We start from the raw sequence: 21956 nt of genomic DNA, 5'->3' as shown, positions 1-21956 counted from the left end.
AAAATAGATTTGTGTGTTGCTTAAAAGTAGATTTGTGTGTCTTCAAGTTGCAGCGTCCCCTTCTCAGTATTGCAGCTCGAAAACAGAGAAAATTTCCATGGCCAGTCCCTGGCCTCTCGGCACTGGGGGGTGGGGGAAGAAGTGGTCAGGAGGGGTTGCCAGGCTGAATGCAGGTGCCCAGTTCAACCTGGACCTCAGGCCCACTGCAGATCTCTCTTAGCTTAGTGTGTCACATATATTGGTTGTTGAGCTGGAAATCAGATTAAACTGGGCAGCCTGCTTTGATTTGCCCAGTGTGATGACCAGGTCATGGGGGTTCTGAGACACCAAGATCAATCCTTGGGCTACTTCACTGCCACCTCCTGCCACCCGGCTGAGGGGATAAACTGGGGGGCAGGGGCCATGCCAGACCCCACTTGCTTTCTACCAGCTTGCTCCTACTGAAACCGGGGTGACCAGAATTGGATCTTAGCAGAACATGGACACACACCTGAGCCTAGGCAGCTTCTCAACCACCTGCAGCCCCAGGGCTGCCTGCATCCCCGAAGGAGGAATCCCCGTCTCTCCCTGGGCCCCAAGCCAGCAAGACCATCCTGAAGCGACCACAGGTACACAAGGCAGGGAGTCATGGGGAGGAAGGAGCCCCTCCCTGCTGCCCCCCCTCCAGGCCTGCATGTGCTGAGGGACCCTGAGCCCCCTGTCCTCTTACTGCCTCCTGAAGTCTCTTCCAAAGTTGCCCCGTCTGCCTGTCACCACGGCGAGCAGGTCTAAACAGACGAGGATTCGAGGAGGAAAGGGAACACACGCTTCTGGGGGCCCCCAGCCCCATTCATGGGTGGGTCTGGGCCTGCCCTCTAAGAAGTCTCCTCTCTATGATATTCCCCTCCGGATGACTCTGGGGTGAGTGCTTGCTCTCACAAACAGACCCCAGAACCCTGCTGGCAAGATACGCAGACACTCTGCCTCAGGCCTCCCCATAGTGAGGGTCTGGGATAGCCCTCGGTGTAGGGAATTCACACGCTCACGTCCATTGCCCTTTCTCCTGCCTGGGCCCCAGACAAATGCCTCTGGGACTCTGGGTATCCCAGGCCAGACGAACCCTGGGGAGGAAACTGCTCCCCCGGTTAGCTATTCCCAGCATCTGTCTCTCAGCAACCTGCGCACCCCCACCCCCCACCCCGCCTCAAGCTGCCCTCTGGAGGTGGGTCCAGGGCAAGACACCCGCCCTGTCTAGAACTTGGGGCACTCCAGCAGCAGGGATGCCCACCGGCCCTTCTGTCCACCATGGAGCGGGGCTGGTGGGCTCTGGGGGGGGAGGGCTGGCTGCAGTGCACTGGCAGAGAAGAGCCCCCACGGAGGGTGGACTGGGAACAAGCCAGAGAATGAAAGGGCGCGGGATGAGCATGAGGGAGACCTTGGGGAAGGCAGGCCTGGGGGCTGCTGTGAGGGGAATATGGGAAGACCCTGAGAAAGCACCAGAACCCCACAGCTCTGCAGGCGGGAAAGAGTCAGAGACTTCTGCTGGCCACACCAGCACCTGCGACACTGCAGACACCCCCGTTCTGAAGGAGCCCACAGTCCTGCTCTCCTCGCCGCCCAGCTCTGGTCTCGGGGACCTGCGCTCCATCCAAGCGGTTGCCAGAGCCCAGCCGTTCCCTTCAGGCGGTGGCACACAAAGGCAGACACACGTGCACGCACACACGGGCACGCAGACACGCGTGTGCACGCAGCCAGTACAAAACACGTACTTTCTGGGCACCCTGGGCGGAGAGAGGGCAGCTCTGAGCCCTGCTTCCAGCCTCCCTGTGGCCTGCCCTGCTCTACGTAAACACGCCCTGAACAGAACCAAAAGGCCCTTCTTTCCCTGTTGAGAACACCGGAAGACACTCTGCAGCGTCTACACTGTTGGGTCTTCAAGGTGTCCCATTGCTATCCACCCGTCTTAGGTGCCCATAGCACACTGAGGCGGCGGCCCATTGGGGCCAGGCAGGAATTTCTGCCATTTTTTTTCTGGGGGGGGGGGGAGAGAGAGAAAGAGAGAAGGGAGGGGAGAGAGAGAGAGAGAGAGAGAGAGAGAGAGAGGAAGAGGGGGAGGGCGAGAGAGGGAGAGGGGGTAAGGAGGGATAGAGAGAAGAGAGAGGGTGCCACAGGCTCTTGGGAAAGCTGTGAGTTTTCTATGGTGACAGATGGGCAGGGGCCTAGGGCCCCGTGCATGAGAGAGGGGACAGGGGGTCCGCAGTGCCGGGCCTCTCGCTCAGGCTGAGGTTTGGAAGAGGACTCAGTGCAAACTTGACTGACATATATATGGCTTTTTATCAATGCTGGCGACGAAAGGTGACAGGAAATGGGACACAACAGAACACGAGGCAGGAATCCCTTCCCAGCAACGTGGGACGTGGGACGGAGGCCCTGCTCTGCTGGGATCAGAGAAGCTGCTGATGAAGGGTGGGGCGGGGCCTCCCCACAGGTTCCCCAGGTCGAGCTGCCCCTCCGCCACCCACAACGGAGAGCAGTCGAGAGGGAGCTGGGGGAGGCCCAGAGCGTCCCACACAGTCTGTGCCTGGTGTCCACAGTCCTCCCCTTCTGCCATTCCCGTCCCTTCTTACCTGGACCTCGGTGGGGACTAAGAACATTCAAACCTTCCTGTCAAAGTTCTCTGGCTCTGTCTACACATTAACGTGGTTTCCACTAGCGCTGCTTGGCGTAAATGAAAAAGAGAGAAAACAGAAGCAAAGGCAGGCTGAGGAGCAGATGCAAATGAACTGCGGGGCAGATACTCAGGAAAGGGAAGAAGCGTCTGTTTCCCACGGGGGAGGGGGCGGAGACCCAGGAGTCTCGTTCTTGTTTTGTTTTTTTTGTTTTTTTTAGGTTTTTGTTTGTTTGTTTTTTTTGTCTTCCTGGGTAATGGGGTTTGTGTTTCTTAGGAATCTGATATTAACCATCAAGGAGCGGGAGGTCCCGGGACTGCTGGTTCGAGTTCGAGTCTGACCCATCGAGCAGAGTTCATTGTCACGAATGTCGAGCAAACCATGACTGGCAGGAGGAAGTTTGTGATGGGGGACAGGGGTTTGGTCCTAGTTTTGGGCAAATCCAGGCTTCACAGCTTGTCTCCGAAACGGCCACCCACGCGGAGGGTGCTTCCAGAGTCCGACCCGGCTCGGAACCCTCTCCCCGAGCGAGTGAGCAGAAGCGCTCCCACTGAGACCGTCAACTTGGCTCGTTCCAGAGTCCCCACAGAGCCTCCACACAAGGTCACTGTCCCCGGCTCTTTCCAAGGACTCAGAGCTGCTCACGTGCACGCACACCCGGGATGCACGCCCGCACACCTGTCCACGCATCTGCACACACACGCACTGCCGGGTCGCCTTCCTCCTCTGGGAAACAGGACGTACCACCGTGGTGTGGGTCCAGGACACTCAGAAAACAGGAAATGCTGCAGCTGTCTGCCGCCAGAGGGCTTCACTCAGGGGGAGGCTTAAGTGAAGCGTTGGGAGTGTGTGTGTGTTGGGGTGGGGGTGGGGGGGGGTAGTGGCATGCAGCAGGGAAGAGCCAGGCTTCTCTGGAACCTCGGGGGGGGGACTCTCCGACACAGCCCTCAGAAGGAAGTGGGTCTTTCCAGAGGGAAAGGGGAAGGGAAGAAACCGAGGACACCACCACAAACGGAGGGGAGGAAGAAGACCTGGAGGTTGCGGAACTGAGGTATCGGTCGCTCTGCATCTGCCAGTGTCCGAGGCGTCCCGGCCACTCCTGCCTACTTGTTCTTGCCCAGCAGCGCGTCCACCTCCTCCTCGGGCTTGAGGGAGTGCCACTGCGCGATGGGCCTCCGGGGGTTGGCCAGCATGTCGGACCAGTGCCGCAGCTCCGTGCCCGTGGCGTTGCTGCCCACGAAGATCTTGCCGATGGCCTCGTTCTTGCCCAGCTTGTCGTAGTCCAGCACGGTGACCACGACCTGGACTTTCTGCAGAGGGAGAGAAGAAAGGGAGTTGGCGCCAGAGGGTGGAGGTCACCCGGGGCCAGAGAGCACCCCCTCCACCCACCTCTGCTCCAAACAAGGGGTCGGAGAAGGCCCCCCACAACGTCTTATTTATGGCACCAACAAGATTCAGCTTGGACAACAAATGATGGCGAAATAAAGAATGGCCAAGGGCAGTGCCAGCAAAGGGAGCTGGAATTCAGTAGGAAACAGAGCAGCTGCCGGGCTTGGTGGGGTGGGGACAGGGAGGGAGCAATGTCCATGGTGGCGAGATGTGCTCGGCTGGGAGGCAGAGAGGCGGGAGTGTTACAGATGGAATCCTATCAGCAACGGTGCTGCAAGCCATAGCAGCACTACAGCACTGTCGTCCTGCCCCGTTGTTCATCCATTTGCTCGAGCGGGCACCAGTAACGTCTCACAACAAATTGTGAGACTTCTTGTTACTGTTTTTAGCATATCAAATACGTCACAGGGAGCTTGCCAGGCTTTGCCGTGCAGGCGAGGTACTCTCAGTAGCTTGCCGGGCGCTCCAAGAGGGGCAGAGGAATCGAACCCAGGTTGGCCTCGTGCAGGGCAAACGCCCTACCCGCTGTGCTATGGCTCCAGCCCATAGGCCACAGTGCAAAAACTTATTTATAGCCAAAAAAGCACCTCTGAAACCTCAGGCCTTCTCAGAGTGGGGATGGACGGCCTCCCTCCACCTCCCTGTACTTCCAGAAGCCTCTGCAGCCACACCCCATGCCCCACCATCACCACCACATAAGCTCATCTACAGCCCTCTCCAGAGACTCATAAATAAATCTCAGAAGAGATCAACTAGCTGCAAATATTTCTCAGACAACCCTTCCAACTGAGACCTCAGGGGCAATACTGGAGGCAGGGCGGGCCAGTTTCCACCCAAACAGAACCTCAGCAGCTACTCCCACACCCCAGAGCTGCCGCCATGCCTCGTCAGACTGCCTGGTTACATATTCTAGATTTTCTGGAGCAACATGTCCAAACTCATATCCAAACATTTCACAATCCAGTAGTAGTGCAGGGAATTGGATGGGATGTTATGTAGAAGCCGACCAATCTGAACTAACAGAAACAGTAACACAGAAACCTTAACTTGTAGCAACAGCTTAGTAACAGCTTATTCCTCACCTCAGACAAGGACTTAATGTCCCCCAATTAGATAGAACAGTTTCCACAAATTTTTTTCTATAGAGATACATTTTTTTTTTCTTTTTGGGTCACAGCCAGCGATGCTCAGGGGTTACTCCTGGTTTATGCTCTCAGAAATTACTCCTGGCAGTGCTTGGGGGACCATATGGGATGCGAGGGATTGAACTCCGGTGGGCCGCATGCAAGGCAAACACCCTACCCTCTGTACTACTGCTCCAGCCCTACTGCTCCAGCCCCCTAGAGATACTTTTTGATCATTCCATTAGCCACTTAGTGGTAACAAGCAGTGTAAAATAAATGACTCCACAGTCTGCTACTGGGGCAGGCTTGAGGAAAGTTGGGAAAAGGAGGGTAATGGTGGAGAGAAGGTGACGGTGGTGGTGGGATTGGGGTTGGAATACTGAATGCCTGTAACAAGAGCATCATGAACATCATAAACCACAGTGTTTAAAGTGGGGAGGGGATGCCTCTGGAAGAAGCATACTGTGAGTGGGAGGCAGATGTGGTGAAGGGACCAGTGTTGAAACACTCTACGCCTGACACCTAATTATGAATGACTTTATAAGTCCATGGTGACTAAATAAATAGATACTATTTAAAAAAAATATTCAACTTGGGGCTGGAGAGCTAGCACAGCAGGTAGGGCGTTTGCCTTGCACGCGGCCGACCCAGGTTCGATTCCCAGCATCCCTGATGGTCCCCTGAGCACGGCCAGGAGTAACTCCTGAGTGCAGACCCAGGAGTAACCCCTGTGCATCAGCAGGTGTGACCCAAAAAGCAAAAAAAAAAAGACTCAACTTGAGGGGGCCCAGTTGGGCGGCTGGGGGGCGGGGGGCTGTCCTCAGAAACAACCTTTGTGGCTCCCACGTGGCATTTCTGGAGACTGCGCCATGCCTGGGTGCAGGCAGTGAGGAGAGGAGGAAAGGTGCTCCTCCCTCTGCCTGGATCAGCAGACGTATCCTCAGAGCCTGCCAGCACTGAGTGGCGCGGCGGAACTCGGAGGAGGCCCTGCTTCGGGGGACCTCAGGGTGGAGGTCATATGTCAGCGGGGAGGTGACAGACGACGATTTCCAGAGAGAAGCAAGAGCATGGCAGGAGGAGAGACGAGCTTGGTGGGAGCAGAAATAGGACAGTAGCTTTGGTGTCTGGGAAACCCAAGCTCGGGTCATCGACGCAGAGAGTGAGAAGCAAGGAGGCAGGAAATGGGTCAGGAGTTTGCGCCTTCCCCTCCAGAGGGGTCTCCTGAAGTCTTGGTGGCAAACAGTAATCCCCATCACTAGCTTGAAAGGGGACAAAGGGAATGATGGGGGCTAGTGGGGGAGGGGGGAAACCACTGGATGCCTGAGCCCGAGCCCAGAAGGCATGGGGGACTGGAGTGGTCAGAGCAGCATTCAGGGTACACAAACACATGAACACCTGTCACCATGTGACAGCTGGATGGGCTGAGGGGACACAGGGTGCCCGGCTCCCCGAGCCCCCTCCCCTGGCAGTGCCCTCACTAAGTTCCCTGACCCCCCACTTGTGTCTGCCCTGTGGCATGAGTGCAGTGAGAGAATGGGGTGCAGGGTGGGGTTCCCGGTGAATGGAACGGAGGGCACGGAGGGAGGGCGAAGCCAGGCCCGGCCCAGGACTCATGGCTTCTACCTCACAGGAGCTAACGTGGCGGGGCAGCCCACTGTGGCTGCGGAGTGTTCTCCAGAGGCCAGAGCAGCTCCGTCAGGAGAGAGACACAGCTCCCAGCGCAGCCACCAGGCTGTGGGAGGGACCTCAGGACTGCCACCAGGACCCGACCCCTGATCCAGAAGTGTTGGGAAACACCCTCTCCAAGGCCTGCAAAGGGAACCGTGGGGGGCCAGGAGGAAGGGGGCAGAGGCAATGGGAGGCCACCTACGGGACACAGAAGAGAGGGGCACCGAGGCCACAGGGCCTGGGGAAGGACAGAGGAACCCCGAGGGTCCCTATCTCCTCCCCCAGCAGGGCAGATAGTCCCCCAAATCTACAGGAAAGGGGGTGGCAGGGTGAGGCCCCAGGAGGAGGCCCTGCCTAGAGCCGGGCTCCATGTCCCTGGGGGAGAGCTCCCACCCTCCAGCCACCCCCACCAGACGAAGGCCCGGGGCGGGGGGGCACCTGGATCTGCTCGAAGGGGATCTCGAAGCTGAAGGACTCATTGAAGTAGGGGTTCAGCGTCTTCTTCTTCACCGTCGTCTTCTTCTTCTTGAGCCTCTTGCCGTTCTGCATCAGGTGGATCTTCACGTAGGGGTCTGTGCAGGGACACGCCGGCCTGAGCCACTGGGCAGCTCGGACTCCCGGCCAGGCCGCCCAGCTCCAGGGCCAGTGGGGGCTCCCCAAGGAACCATCTGAGCCCCGTGTGGCCTCCCTGGAAACCTTGAGCTCTTCCTGAGCCTGAGTAGGGGCTGGCTGTGAGGGCGGGTGGGAGTATGCTAGAGTGTGTGGGTGGGTATGTGTGTGTGTGAGTATGGGGGTGGATGTGTATGGATATGTACAATAATGTGGGAGTGTGCAAGTGGATATGTGTATATATGTGATAGTGTGTGGGAGTGTGGGAGTGGATGTGTACAATAGTCTGTGTGTGTGTGTGTGTGTGTGTGCGCGCGCATGCGAGCGGGTGGATCTGTGTGTATATGCAATAGTGTATGTGAATGTGTGTGTACGCGGGCGAATGTGTGTGTGTGTGAGTGGGGGGGATGGATGTTAAGTGCATGATAGTGTGAGTGTGTGTGTGTGAGAGAGTGTGTATGTAGGTGGATGTATGTGAGAGTGTGTGGATGTGTGTGGATGCGTACAATTGTGTGTGAGTGTGTGGGGGTAGGTGTGTGTATACATGGGCAATACTATGTATGTATGTGAATGTGTGTATGTTTGTGCAATAGTGTGTGTGAATGTGTGTATGGGCGACAGTGTGAATGTGGGGGGGTGGATGTGTGTGGACGTGTACAGTAGTGCGTGTGCGTACGTGTGTGTATGTGTGTTCTTGTGCGATAGCGTATGTGAGTTTGCGTGCTTGTGTGTGCAATAGTGTGAGAGTGTGACTGTGCATGTATGAATGGGGGGCGGGGAGGTGTGCTGGTGGTGGTGGAATGCTTGGGGATATCTGTCCCAGGCAGGGCACAGAGAAAAACAATTGCTGACCCCAAGTCCACTAAGCCCTCCTGATGTTGCAAAGGAGAAAGAGAAGCCCAGAGAGGGGAAAGGGGCTACCCCAGGTCACACAGCAGGACCCACAGTGAGAGCGACCGGGGGAGAGTGCCTGAGGCTGAGCAGAAAGTGGCAAAGGCGACACACTCCCTGTGGCACCAGAGCTGCCAGAACCCACTAGAACCCACCAGAAGCTCACGCCCCTTCTGGCAGCTTCAGAGTTTCTCAGGGCCTGATTGTGGGGACACAAGGAGAGACCCGCCCTGGGAGTAAAACCCCAAGTTCCTGAGCCAGCCTGCAGTGAAATCTCTCTCGTTTCCTCCAAGGCTCACGGGCACCAGGAAGGAATCCCTGGGAGGTGCGGACACTCAGCAAGGCCGGGATGGGAAGCCAGAGCCCCTCTCCGTGGCCTCGGGCTGTCCTGCACCCCACCCTAGGCAAGGCGCGGGGGAGGGGTGGGGGGCCGGCTCTGCCGTGGCGGCTCGCTGGTACCACCCAGCGGCAGCGCAGGGTCCTGCACGTACCCGAGAGGCCGCCCACGTCCATCTTCTTCAGGTTCTTGGCTTCCAGGATGCAGACCGTGAGCTTTCCGGCCGTGGGCACGTAGCGCAGCGAAGTGCAGATGTCGCCCAGTTTCTCTGGCTGGCCAAGGGGAAAGCAGGGCGGGGGCGGGGGCGTCAGGACGAGCGTCCCTGTGCCCTGACGTGGCCGATGCCCGCCTCAACGCTGGGCAGAGCCCCTCGGCACCCCCCTCCCCATGTCCTGGGGGCTTGTCTGCTGCTGCTCGGCTCAGAAAGCACCTGAGAGTGAGAGCGGCCCAGCGGGAGAGATAGGCGATGGGGGAGGGGGGCAGGTCTCAGGCGCCTGCTGAGGCCTCCAGGAGGTGAGAACGGGGTGTGGTGCCAGTCCAGGGTCAATTCCAAAGATGGGTCACTGCCCCCCACCGCCGCCACCCTACCTGCAGGGACAGGTGATTTTCAAAGCCCTTTGCACCCCTTTTCTTAGGTGGCCGTCATTGCGCCCCCCTCCCTCCCTCCCCCCCCCTTTCTGCAGAGGGCCAGTGGGAGAGTCCCAGGGCTTAGCATGGCTGGGGGCAGGGGAGACCCCAGGGTCCCTGAGTCCTGCCTGCCTCTCCACATCCAAGGCCCAGGGGAGCTGGCCAGAGCCCCAGGGGGAGGAGGAGGGACGTCCTACAGTGAACGGCAGAGGCTGGCACAGGGCTGGACACACAAAGAGGCCCAGGCCAGGCTGCCTGGCCAGCACGGGGCTGTGCTGTGCATACAGCAGGTGCTCAATAAACAGCGCAGGGAGAATAAGGCTCAGGCTGACTTCTTTAGAACAAACATGGGTTTTCCTTGGGTAAAGTGAGTCAGTGAGAGGGATGCATGGATCCAGGTGACATCAGAATATGGGGAGCACTTGAGGGCTGGAGCAATAGCACAGAGGGTAGGGCATTTGCCTTGCATGTGACCGACCAGGGTTCAATTCCCAGCATACCATATGGTCCCCTGAGCACCTCCAGGAGTAATTCCTGAGTGCAAGAGTGAGGAGTAATCACTGAGCATGGCCGGGTGTGACACCCCCCCCCCCCCCGAAAAAAAATGTGTTGAGGACCTACCTGACCAAGAACAGCAAGGACATGTGGGGCGGGGCCTGCGTGGGGGCGGGGCCTGCGTGGGGGAGGGGCCTGCGTGGGGCGGGTCCTGCGTGGGCGTGGCCTGTGGGGGCGGGGCTCACGCTGCCCTGCACTCACCTCCTCCTTCTCGCCGCCCTGCAGGTCCCGCCACTCCTCGATGGGCTGGCCCAGGTCCACCGTGTTCATGGGCACCTTCACCTCCCCAATGATGTCATGCTTGGAGAAGCGGTCGAAGTCGTAGATGGCCATCACCAGGGTCTTGCCCCCCAGCTCCTGGTAGGGCACCTACGGACACGGCACAGCCTGCTCAGAAGGGGGTGCAGGGCTGCAGGGCTGAGGGAGAAGAACTCGGGGTCTGGGGGAGCAGAGTGCAAGGGCAGGCGGGTGGCTCCGAGCCCCACAGTCAGCGGCACCCCTGGTCCAGGCCAGGCTGGTTCCAGGGACCAAGGGCACAAGGGCCCCCGCAGAATGGGCAGAGCTGGGTGGGGTGGCCCGACCTCCCACCCGCGTCACCTTGAAGGTGAAGGTCTCGTTGAAGGCGGGGTTCAGCGTCTTCCGGTGCACTTTCGTCTCGTATTTCTTCTTCTTGTCTGGAAGGAGGAAGACTTTGACGTAAGGGTCCGAGGTGCCTCCCATGTCCAGGGCCGGCAGCTCCGCGGCCTGCAGCACCCCCACGGTCAGCTGTGGAGAGAGCGGGGTGGGCGCCTGAGTCCACGGCCGGGCCCGACGAGGACCACGGAACCGGGCCCCTGCGCCCCACGCTGCAGAGCTCTGCCCGGTCCTCCTCGTGGGCGCCCCTGCCCCCTCCCCGGACAGAGCAGTGCCCAGAGGGCTCGGGAGCTGCTCCTGGACCACCCAGACCCCGGTACCTGGTTGGCCTGGAAGTCGTAGTCCAGAGAGAACTGCAGCTTGCCCAGGTTCTCGGGCTCCTCCTCGCCCTCGCCCTCGCCCTCGCCCTCCGTCAGGCCCGTCTCCGCATCGTCGTCATCCTGTAAGGACTGGGGGGCAGGAGGGACAGGCTGAGGGGCCCAGCCGCGGGGCGGCTCTGCGTTCCTCTCTCCCCTCACCGCCTCTCCGCCTCTTGGGGCGCGAGTGGGACGCTGCTCCCTTTTGGCCCCCTCCCCAGTAGCTCCCCCCACTCTGGGCAAGACTTACCAGGGGGGCAGTGCAGCCGTTCCCGCGTGGAGCCAGGCAACCACCGAGGCGGGCAGAGAAGGAAGAAGGGGCCGTGAGAAGGCGTCCACCCCACCCGAAGCTCAGGCCAGCCCCTCCACGCCAGCCTGGGTTCTCCCTGGGGTGTGCTTGGACACACATGTCCACACAGGTACACATACATGCCTGCAAACACACTTAGTGCACACAGGCACATGGATGCGGGCGCTCACGGATGCATCCACACCTGCAAACACAGGCATGCACCCACACAATCAATGCACACTCTCACCCTCACCCTCACACCTGCACATGCATGCACACACAGGCACAAAGGCTCATATATGGGAATGCACATGTATACGCGTGCCTGCAAATACATGCACACACACGCTTGCATGCACGCACAGACCACCCTCCCGAGACCAGGCTCTCTCCTTCCAGTGCTCTCAGGTAAATGGGGGGTGGGAGGGGGGAGGGTCATGCTCAGGGTGTCTGGAGACTTAAAGGGAGTAACCTGGGATCTCGGGGACTTTTCCAGGAGGGCCGGCTCCCCTCCACACACACAGCCGAGTTAGCTGAAGCCGTGGCAAGGGTGAGGGGAGCACTGTCCTCTTGCTGCCTCTTTGCCCCCTCCCCCGCACGTTGTCTCTGCAAACTACTGTCCCTCAGCCCCCCAGCCCCCATGGGCCCCCAGAAACAGTGTCTTTCTAGTGGCGACAGGTTCCTCACTCAGCAGTGATCGCAAAGCCCCTTTATGGGTCAGTATAAAATTCTTCCCAATGCCCCTGCAGGGGTGAGTCATCGCCGATGCGTGGAGAGGGACGGATGACTGGACAGGAAAGCAGAGAAGCTGCCTGCCATGAAGCCGCAAGACAGCAGAGGAGGCGCTGAAGGGGTGGGGGGCAGTTTAAAGCCGGTGAGGTCATGGGGACAGGACGGGGGAGGGGACAACGTTGAAGGGCAATGATCACTCTGGAGGGGGGTGCTTTCCACGCTGTGCATGGGTCCCTGTAATAGCACTGCAAACCACAGTAACTAAAAGACGAATAGGATGCTGGCTGGGCAAGGGGAGGGAAGTGGACACTGGTGAAGGGACAGCTGGGGAACATTACACGCCCGAGACTCCATCGTGAGCAAATCATAGTGTCTCATACATCAATTAAATTGGAAATTAATAAGCATAGGGAAATGGAAGGAAGGAAGGAAGGAGGGAGGGAGGGAGGGAGGGAGGGAGGAAGAAGGAGGGAGGGAAGGAGGAAAGGAGTATGGGGCGCTGCAGGGGATGAGTGGGGGAACAGCTGGGGTCGAGGATGAGCTCCCAAGACTTGACCCAGCAGATGAGAGGAAGGTGGCCCCTCCCCTAACAGGCCCCCCTTGACTTCCCAGCAGTGATTCCTCCCTCCTTCCTCAAATGGCCAGACCCAATGTCCAGTCACTATGTCTAAAACAAAATGTCAGGGACCATTGGGCAAGCTAATTGCCAGACAGCTGGGGAGAGTGAGGAACCAGAATACCCTGTTCGACTGATCCTGGGCTTGTGCAGGGAATCTTCCCTCGAAAGGTGTCCATCCACTGTTCTCCCTTTTCTCTCAAGGTATAGAAACCTAAGCCTGAAGGCAATAAAGTGAGTCTCCTCCCTGCAGAGGCTCCCAGAGCCGTTGGTTGTCTTTGTCTGTCTGGTCTCTGTCTTATCTTTTCCTACAGCTCCATACTCATCCTCCCTCTAGGGGCTGTCCTCCTTCCCTGTCTCATGTGCAATGGGTGGGCGGATTGCCACTGCCCGCTCTCCTGCCGGTTCCCTGGACCCAACCTGTCAGAATGACAAGGGAGGGAGGGAGACAGGGAGGAAGAAAGGGAGGGAGGAAGGGAGGTAAGAAGGAAGGGAGGAGGGAAGGAAGGAAGGAAGGAAGGAAGGAAGGAAAGGAGGGAGGGAGGGAGGGAGGGAGGGAGGGAGGGAGGGAGGGAGGGGGGAGGGAGGAGGGAGGAGAGAGGGAAGGAAGGGAAGAAGGGAAGGGAGAGAGGAGGGAGGGAGGAAGGGTAAGAAGGAGGGCGGGAGGGAGAGAAGGAAGGGAGAAGAAAGGGAGGGAGGGAAGGAGGAAGCAGGCAGATACACATGACCAGCCTGTGGGCGTCCAGGCGGCCTGGGCCAAGTCTCGTCAGTGCCCTGCCCCACGTGGTCCTACCTGGCCGCCCTTCATATCCTTCATGTTCATGGCGTTCTTCATGCCTTTGCCCTTCTCCTTCTTGTTCTTCTTCTTCTTGCAGCAGCATTTCTTGCAGATGCAGAAGCAGCAGGTGAGGATGAGGAGACCGGCCACCACCGCGATGGCGATCAGCGCCCAGGGCGGCACTGCCCGCAGGGAGAAGGACGCTGTGGTCAGCAGTGCTGGGCCTTGTGGGCCTCACCCCACCCACAGCAGAGAGCCCAGGCCCCTGTGCCCACGCACGCCCCGGGTCCTGAGAGGAAAAGTCGTGGGTGCCTGTGCTTTGGGCCTTATTTATAGTTCTCTTTTTTCTTCACCCCTTCCCTTTAATTTGTGCTTTTTTGTGGGGGTGTCTAGGACTCAGTCCTGACGCTGTAGTTGGGGTCACCCCTGATGGGGCTCAGGAGACCTTATGGGATCGAACCTGAGTTCGCTGCACGCAGAGTGAATCCCCTCTGGCCCATCTCTCTGCCCCCTCACTGCCTGCCCTCTGTGCCCCGCTTGCTAACCACAGGAGGGACACACCTTTGTTGGATTCTGCTGCATTTTGGCACCTTTACTCTAGAGAAAGGGCTGACCTGAGAGAAGAGGGGTGGGTAGGAGGAACCCCAGCTTCAGCACACCCCCATGCTCAGTCTCGAGCCCCTGACCCAGAGGCAGAAGAGACAAGTCCCCAAGGACCTAGAATCCTGTGTGTGTTTCAGGGTGGGGGACAGGGGTTGCGCCTTGGGTGCTCGCCATGATCCCGAGTCCTGCTCTCCTGGGCCAATGCCACCTCTACTGTCTGCAGCCTTTTGAGTTCAGGACACAGGGGACTTCCCTTTTCCACCTTCCAAAGGACACTCATTTTCTGAGTATCAGTGGACACATTGAATAGAGATTTCTACGGCAGCATTTTCCGTCTTCTCTTGGTTTCATCCTTCTGCAGTTTTCCAAATGATAAGCAATGTTTTCCTCCCGGAGATTGGGGCACACAGGTCCCCAGGCCCCCCGCATCACTGACAAACTGCATTCCCCTTCCTGCTGCGGAAGGGACTCGCCAAGGAATCCAGCCTGGAACTAGCCCCCCAGAACCCTGCCCACCTCTACTCACGGGGGATCTTGTTGATCTCGTTGAAGAATTTGTCCTTCAGCTTGGCGAACATGTCCTCCTTGCTCTCCCCGGGCCCCCCGCTCTCGGTGGAGTTATCTGCAGGCCCGACTGGCATGGTGGTGGTGGTGGTGGTGGTGGCAGCAGTGGCGGCAGTGGCAGCAGGAGCCACAACGGGCTCCTGGGTCTTCTTGAAGATGTTCCTCATGGTGACAGAGGACACAGCTGCAGATCAGGGGAAAGTTCTGTCCGAAAGATTAAAAACACTTTCAACAAACCCAAGACTAGGGCTGGAGTGATCACACAGCGGGCAGGATGCTTGCCTTGCACGCGTCAAAGAAATCAGGCAAGGGTTCAATCGCAGGCATCCCGTATGATCCCCCAAGCCACGCCAGGAGTGACCCCTGAGCATAGAGCTAGGAGTAAGCCCTGAGCACCATCAGATGTGCTCCCCGCAACAAAAACCCAGGACTGTAAGGAGTAGGGTTGTGGCTGAGTGAAGAGCATTTGGCTCGCATGCCTGAGGCCCTGGGTTGGATCCCAAGCACCACAAACAAACAATAACTAAACACTATGAATAATAATGCCCTTATACATCAAAGCCACTTCCCATTATATTAGGTAACATCTATCCCAACACAAAAACACGGCTTCAAAAAAACACAGGCACACCTAGGTTCACTGCAGCAATATTTACAATGAGCAAGATCTGGAAACAGCCCGAATGGCCAATGACAGACAAACGGATAAAGAAGTTGAGGTGTACGTGCATGATTAAATACTATTCAGCTATAGAAAGAGAGGAACTGTTGACTTTGATGACTGTGTGATAGAACCAGAGGGTGCTGCGTTCGGCAAAATAAGGGAGAAGGAGGGCGAATACCCGATGATCTCACCCATGTTGGACTGGAAAGAAACCAGGCAAGGGAGTGAGTGATGGTAGCCAATGAAAACAAGCCACTGAGCTCTGGCAACAGGCTGAAGTAGCTGAGAGGGGACAACCAGGGAGGGGGAGGAAGGGGTGACCTGAGAACGGTGCTGGAGGGGCTCTGGCACTCGGGGTGGTGGAGATGCAGCCATTATATCCCCCCAACTACTAACACTGGGCTTGAGTAAGAGTACAGCAGGTAGGGCATTTGCCTTGCACGCTGCCGACTTTGTTCAACCTCCCCAATCCCATCTGGTCCCCAAGTACCACCAGGAGCAATTCCTGAGTGCAGGGCCAGGAGTAACCCCTGAGCATCACCAGGTATGGCCCCCAAACAAAACAAACAAACAAACAACACCCCACGAACATTAACCCTGCTGTCACCATGTTACCCAAAATAATAATAAAGCCCAATGGGCTGGAGAGATAAAACAGCAGAACAGGTGCTTGCTTTGCACCATGGCCGACCCAGATTGAATCCCTGCTACCATGCACGGTCCCCTGGGCCCTGCCAGGAATGATCCCTGAGTGCAGAGCTAGGAGTAAGCCCTGAGCACCGCCAGGTGTGGCCCCAAAACAAAGCAATAAAAATACATATTTTTAACTGGGGTAGAACATAGTCACCATAAAATTCGCACATGTTGGGCAGGTGCTTTGCTGAGCCCCTTATCCAAGTCACCTAATTACTCCCTTTCACAGCTACAGGGATGGAGGCGCAGACTCATGAGCCCTTTCTCCAAGGCCACTGGAGAGAAAGAAAGAGGGTGAATGGCGCCGGACTCCATGGCCAAAAACAGAACCACCTCCTGCATCTCCTTTAACTCCAATCCTGCAGCCACTCAAGGAACAGCCGACTCTGCCATCTTCCCAAACCGACCTAAACTGTCTCCTCTCAGCCCTGCCGAGACTCTCCCCTTCTCTCCTCAGCCCTGTCTAGACTCTCCCTGTCTCCTCTCAGCCCTGCCCAGACGTCCCCTCTCCTCTCAGTCCTGCCCAGACTCTCCCCATCTCCCTCAGCCCTTCTGACTCTCCCCATATCCTCTCTCCCCTTAGCCCTGCCCAGACTTTCTCCATCTCCCCTCAGCCCTGCCCAGACTCTCCCGTCTCCCCTCTGCCCTGCCCTTCTCTCCCCTCACCCCTCAGCCCTGTCCAGTCTCTCCCCTCTCCCCTCAACCCTGATCAGACTCTCCCTGTCTCCCCTCTGCCCTGCCCAGATTTTCCCCTCTCCCCTCAGTCCTGCCCCATCTCTATCCTCCCGCTCAGCCCTGCCTAGACTCTCCCCGTCTCTTCTCAGCCCTGTATAGTCTCTCCCCATGTCCTCACCACACTCCCCCACCCCTCCCCTCCAGCCCCTCCCCAGTCCCTTTCCTCTTTAGCTGCTCCAGCATTCAGGGTACACCAAACTTCCCTCAAGAAAGAGGACCTAAACCGACCTAAACTGTCTCCTCTCAGCCCTGCCTAGACTCTCCCCTTCTCTCCTCAGCCCTGCCTAGACTCTCCCTGTCTCCTCTCAGCCCTGCCCAGAGGCTAACTCCCTCAGCTCTGCTCCGTGGACCCTCAGTCTAGACAATCAGTTCTCATCTCGGGATGGGTATCCAGCCCTGGCCCCACTCTCTCCCTGGCCACACGCGTTTGTTAGCAGCATGGGGGCCCTGGAGATGAGCCCTGGGCATACAGAGCTGCCTTACAAGAGCAAGGCCTGAAGTTCGATCCCTGGCGCTGACGCATATGTCCAGCAGGGTCTGGCAGCCGCATCCCAGCACTGCCACACGGCAACCGGTGTCAGGGGCAGCATGGCAGTGTGTCCCCTGTAGAGCATGGTGGGAGCACCACAGCTGAGGACTGCATCCCAGAGAGGTTATGTGAAAGCACCTGAACTACAGGAGTGCTTCTAGGGGAGCACCACAACGAAATGCATCTGTGAGCCCCAGTCCCTGCAACAATGAGGGGAAGGAAGGGGAAATGGGGAAGGGGAGTGGAGTGGAGGGGGGGAGGGAAACATTTTTTAAAAATCCAGGATTAAAAGAACGGGTGTTGAAATAGTATATGAATGAAACCTAATCATGAATAACTTTATAACTGTGAATCTTACTGTGGTTCAATATGAAAAATAATAAAATAAAAAATCCAGGAGAGAAGAAAATCTAGGGAGAGAGGAAATATTGAGAGAGAAACTCTCCATAATTCCACCATTCAGAAATCACTCAGGTTATTCTTTTGGGGCATTTTACAACACTTTCATTTTCTATAAATTTCTATAAATGAATTACAAATTCATTTTTCTATAAATTGAGACCCTATCGTTTATAGTTGGGTATTCTGTTTATGGTGATATTAATTCTATCATAAATATTTTCTTTCCACTAAGGAATTTATTTTTTTTAATTTTTTTGCTTTTTGGGGTCACACCTGGCAATGCACAGGGGTTATTCCTGGCTCATGCACTCAGAAATTACTCCTGGCGGTGTGCAGGGGACTATATGGGATGCTGGGAAACGAACTCGGGTCGGCCGCATGCAAGGCAACAACACCCTACCGTTGTGCTATCGCTCCAGCCGAATTTCTTTATTTTTAAGTAGCTAAATGCCTAGCACATGTAGTACCAGACTGGTAGAACTATTTCACCACTAGACATTTCAGTGCATCTCAGCTCCCTGCTGCAGAGTTGTACAAGTGCACGCTTCTCAGAGACCCCCACCAGGGCAGGCATGGGGTGGCAGTGACCTCCCTCTGTGTCAAGCACACCAGGGCACCAGGAGGCATGATTGCTAGCACTGCCTCCATGACCATGACCAAGAATGGCCAGGACCCCTCCCGGGAGAAGCCATTTACTTACCGGCAATTTCCAGCACTATTTCTTTTTAAAAATCAACCAGAAATACTACATTCAGGATGCAAGTAGCACTTGAATTTAAAAGGTGACCGATGACATGCCCCCGTGCGTGCTCAGGATGGGCTGATTCTCTGCTAACACTTAGGCGGTTCTCAGAGGAAGCATGAAGAGCTCTGGGGCACTGTCCCTTTCCAGGGAGCCACACCGAGTACCCTCAAGGTGCCAGGACCTCAGTCACAGTCACTCACCAAGTATCCTGAAACACGTCTGCTCACCCTGGCCGCAACCCCAAACTCATCTCGAAAGGAAAATGAAGGAGCCCCCTGGGGGTCAGACAGACACTCTGGCCATAGGACATGACCTGAAACAGAGAAGACTCCAGGCCTTCTGCTGCCTCGTCCTCCGGTCCACCTGCCTCACTGCCCAGGACCTCCTGCTGCCTTGCTTTTAAGCAACGTTAGACAGAGGTCAGCCTTCCAAGAGCAGAGGGACCACATCTAATTCTAGAACATGTTTGCCACCTCCAGAGAAACCTGCCACCATCATCGTTCTCATCCTCATCCCACTGAGCCTGTCTCATTTCTGACTTTCAGTGGTCTCTGAACTGGACAAGGCAGATAAATGGATCGTGGACCAGGGATGTGGCTCAGTGGGGTAGAGCACACGCCTTGCATGTGTGAAGTTCTGCATTCAGTCCATGATCACAAAAAAAAAAAAAAAGGAAAGGAAAAGAAAGAACGGGTCCAGAGAGATAGCACAGTGGGTAGGGTATTTGCCTTGCATGTGGTTGACCCAGGTCTGATCCCGGGCATCCCATTTGGTCCCACAAGCACCACCAGGAGTAATTTATGAGTGCAGAGTCAGGAATAAGACCCGAGCACCACCAAGTGTGACCCAAAAAGAAAAACACAAAAGGAAAGAAAAGATAGGTAATGTGTGGAGTGGCCTTTGCATGAGAATTTTTTCCCTCACATCTTCAAGGTTTGTCCGCAGTGTACCTTCTTCGCACGTCACATTTCATCCTTTCTGTATGTTTGGCCATAACCAGCGATGCTCAGGACTTACTCCTGGCTCTGTGTGCAGTGGCCACTCCTGGTGAGGCTCAGGGAACAATATGGAGTCCCAGGGATTAAACGCAGGTCAGGGGTGTTCAAGGCAAGCACCCTCCCTGCTGGTCTCTCTCTCTCTATCCCATCATTCCTTTTTATTTCCAAATTGCTAAGGTACATTCACTTCACCGTTCATCCAATGCATTTGAGTTATTTCCATTTGGGTGCTATTGCAAATAATAACGCTCACACAACTTATATTTTTGTAAGGACGCGAGTTCCACCTCTGAGTTTGTATTTCCTTGATGACAAATAGGGATGCGCATCTTTTAATGACATTGGTCATTCAGAGAAATGCGTACCCAAATCACATGCTCATTTTGAAATGTGTTATTTGGGGGCCCGAGAGATCACACAGCAGATAAGAGTGCTTGCTTTGAATGCAGCTGACTCAGATTTGACCCCTGTCATCCCCAACCCCACCTGGAGTGATTCCTGAGTGAAGAGCTAGGAATAATAATCACTGAGCACTGGGGCCGGGTGTGGCCCAAAAACCAAATAAATAAATAAAATGTGTTATTTGTCTTTTTATTATTGAGTTGGCAGAGCCCTTTATTATTCTGGAATTCAGTTTCTTGTCAGGTGTCTGTGTTCTTTCTTTTTTTTTTTTTTTTTTTTTTTTTGCGATGCACAGGCGTTACTCCTGGCTCTGCACTCAGGAATTACTCCTGGCGGTGCTCGGGGGACCATATGGGATGCTGGGAATCAAACCCGGGTCAGCTGCATGCAAGGCAAACGCCCTACCCACTGTGCTATCACTCCAGTCCCCAGGTGTCTGTGTTCTAAATGCTCTTTTCCCATACTGACCTTGCATTCTCATTATTTTTGACATCGTTCTTTGGAGCACAGACGTTTAATTCTGGTGATGTCCAACCTGTCTATTTCATTCATGGCTTAACTCTAGGCGCTGTAAGAAGCCCTCACATAACCCCGAAGCACAGAGATTTTCCATCTCTATTTTCTTTCAATTGCATGGTCTTAATGCTCATTAGTATCTGTGGTACATTTTGAGTTGACTTTTATGTATGGTATAAGGAACAGGTCCAAAGACATTCTTTTGTGAGTAGCTATTCACTTGACTCATGTATTTAAAAGACTATTCTTTTCCCACTAAATTATCTTAGTAAAAAAAATCAGGAACATGAGAATTTATTTCTTGCCTTTCTGCAGCTGTGTTCCAGGGTCTGTTCCAATGCCCCACCCCTGTAGGGTCTTTTAGCACGTTTTGGAGGCCGGTGTGTAAGATTATCTGTTCTCTCCTCTCAGTTCTTGGCATTTCCCTATGAATTTTAAGATCAGCTTGTTTCCGCAAAGTAAATAAATAAATAAACCAAAAGGCCAGCTTTGGGATTTTGAGGGGGGTTGCATTGCCTCTGTTGATTCCTTTGGGGAGTTTTGCTATCTTAATATTAAGTTTTAAAATGCCTTTCCAGTCAATTCATTTCTTTTAACATTGTTTTCTAGTTCTTGGTATATAAACCAGGCAAGTCTTTTGTTAAGCTTATTCCTAAGCATTGTCTTTGTGTGTGTGTCTCTGTGTGTGTGTGCTGTTGGAAATGAAATTACTTTCTTAACTTCATTTTCAGATTGTTCATTTGCTAGGATATAAAAATATAATAGATGCATATATCTTGATCTTAAATCCCACCACAAACTGAAATGGCTTATTAGTGCTCTCTCTCTCTCTCTCTCTCTCTCTCTCTCTCTCTCTCTCTTTCTCCCCCCCACTCTGTGTGTGTGTGTGTGTGTACGCGCGCGCGCGCACGTGCCCTTAGGATCATATGCAGGATCACATAAATGCAGATACCTTTACCTCTCTCTCTCTCTCTCTCTAATCTAAATATCTTTTATTTCCTTTTCTTTTTTAATTGACCTGGCAAGAGCTTCTAGCTCAATGTTGAATAGAAAACTAAGAAGTCTTATCTTTTTCCTGATCTTGGAGGGAAACTTTCTACTTTCTCAGTAAGGACAACGTTAGCAGTGGGCTTTTTATAGATGTCGTTGATAAGACTCGCTCAGCCCCCATGGCCTTTCATTCGGATTCTGCCTCCTAACCACGTGCCGGGCTGGCACGCCTCCTCCCCTTCCTGCATCAGCCCCCCCAAATGCTCCCACCAGCCCCCAAATGCAGGCTTGGCTCCTGCGGCTCCTCCCAGCCCACCCACTCCCACGCATGCCCACCGCTTGCCAGATGCCTGCAAACCAATCTCTTCCAGAAACTCAATTTCACCTCTAAAAACTGCAGAAAGTCAGGCCTCCTTTTCAAAACGATTGCAAACACTGGAAGAGGAGGTTTGATTGTACCTGGCACACGGAGGCCCTTCGGTAAATATGGGCGGGCTCTGAAGCCAAGGAGCTGCTTACTGAGACCCTGGCAGGGGGCTGGCGGTGACCTGCGCATGCAGAGGCCTCACTGCACGCCAGGTGAACAGTCACTGGGCCCACTCCCTCAAACCAGCAATAAAGAAAGAGCCGCTTGCTGCTGGGGGCGGGGAGGAGGGGTGCACCAGAACTCAGGGGTCGACGGGGTGAGGGGACCCAGAGCAGGCCGGCAAAGTCGGGGACGCGACGCAAGCTGCCACCAACAAGCGAACGCGTGCCATTTCCCCCAAAAGTTCCAGGGAAGCGAATATAAAGCACCCCCGGGACGAGGATGGGGTGGGAGAGCAAGGAGGGTTTCCTGCGGATGCCAGGGTCGGTGCAGG

General features: G+C 55.5%; 1 protein-coding gene across 2 annotated transcripts in view; it reads right to left on the bottom strand.

The window, feature by feature from the left end:
* Window positions 1–3556: 3556 nt before the first annotated feature.
* SYT2 (synaptotagmin 2) overlaps window positions 3557–21956 on the bottom strand; it is a 95730-nt gene continuing 77330 nt past the window's right edge. For both annotated transcript variants that reach the window (XM_056110656.1, XM_056110655.1), the window contains exons 2-9: window positions 14385–14606; window positions 13271–13437; window positions 10802–10921; window positions 10446–10613; window positions 10050–10217; window positions 8821–8938; window positions 7268–7401; window positions 3557–3958 (exon numbers count right to left, since the gene is read on the bottom strand). In XM_056110656.1, the coding sequence (XP_055966631.1) occupies window positions 3752–3958; window positions 7268–7401; window positions 8821–8938; window positions 10050–10217; window positions 10446–10613; window positions 10802–10921; window positions 13271–13437; window positions 14385–14589 (1287 nt within the window). In that variant the 5' untranslated portion in view covers window positions 14590–14606 and the 3' untranslated portion in view covers window positions 3557–3751. The remainder of the gene's footprint in view (window positions 3959–7267; window positions 7402–8820; window positions 8939–10049; window positions 10218–10445; window positions 10614–10801; window positions 10922–13270; window positions 13438–14384; window positions 14607–21956) is intronic.

This window comes from Sorex fumeus, unplaced genomic scaffold (genome assembly GCF_029834395.1).
Source record: "Sorex fumeus unplaced genomic scaffold, SorFum_2.1 ptg000010l, whole genome shotgun sequence".
NCBI lineage: Eukaryota > Metazoa > Chordata > Mammalia > Eulipotyphla > Soricidae > Sorex > Sorex fumeus.
This window is presented reverse-complemented; position numbering and strand designations above follow the sequence as displayed.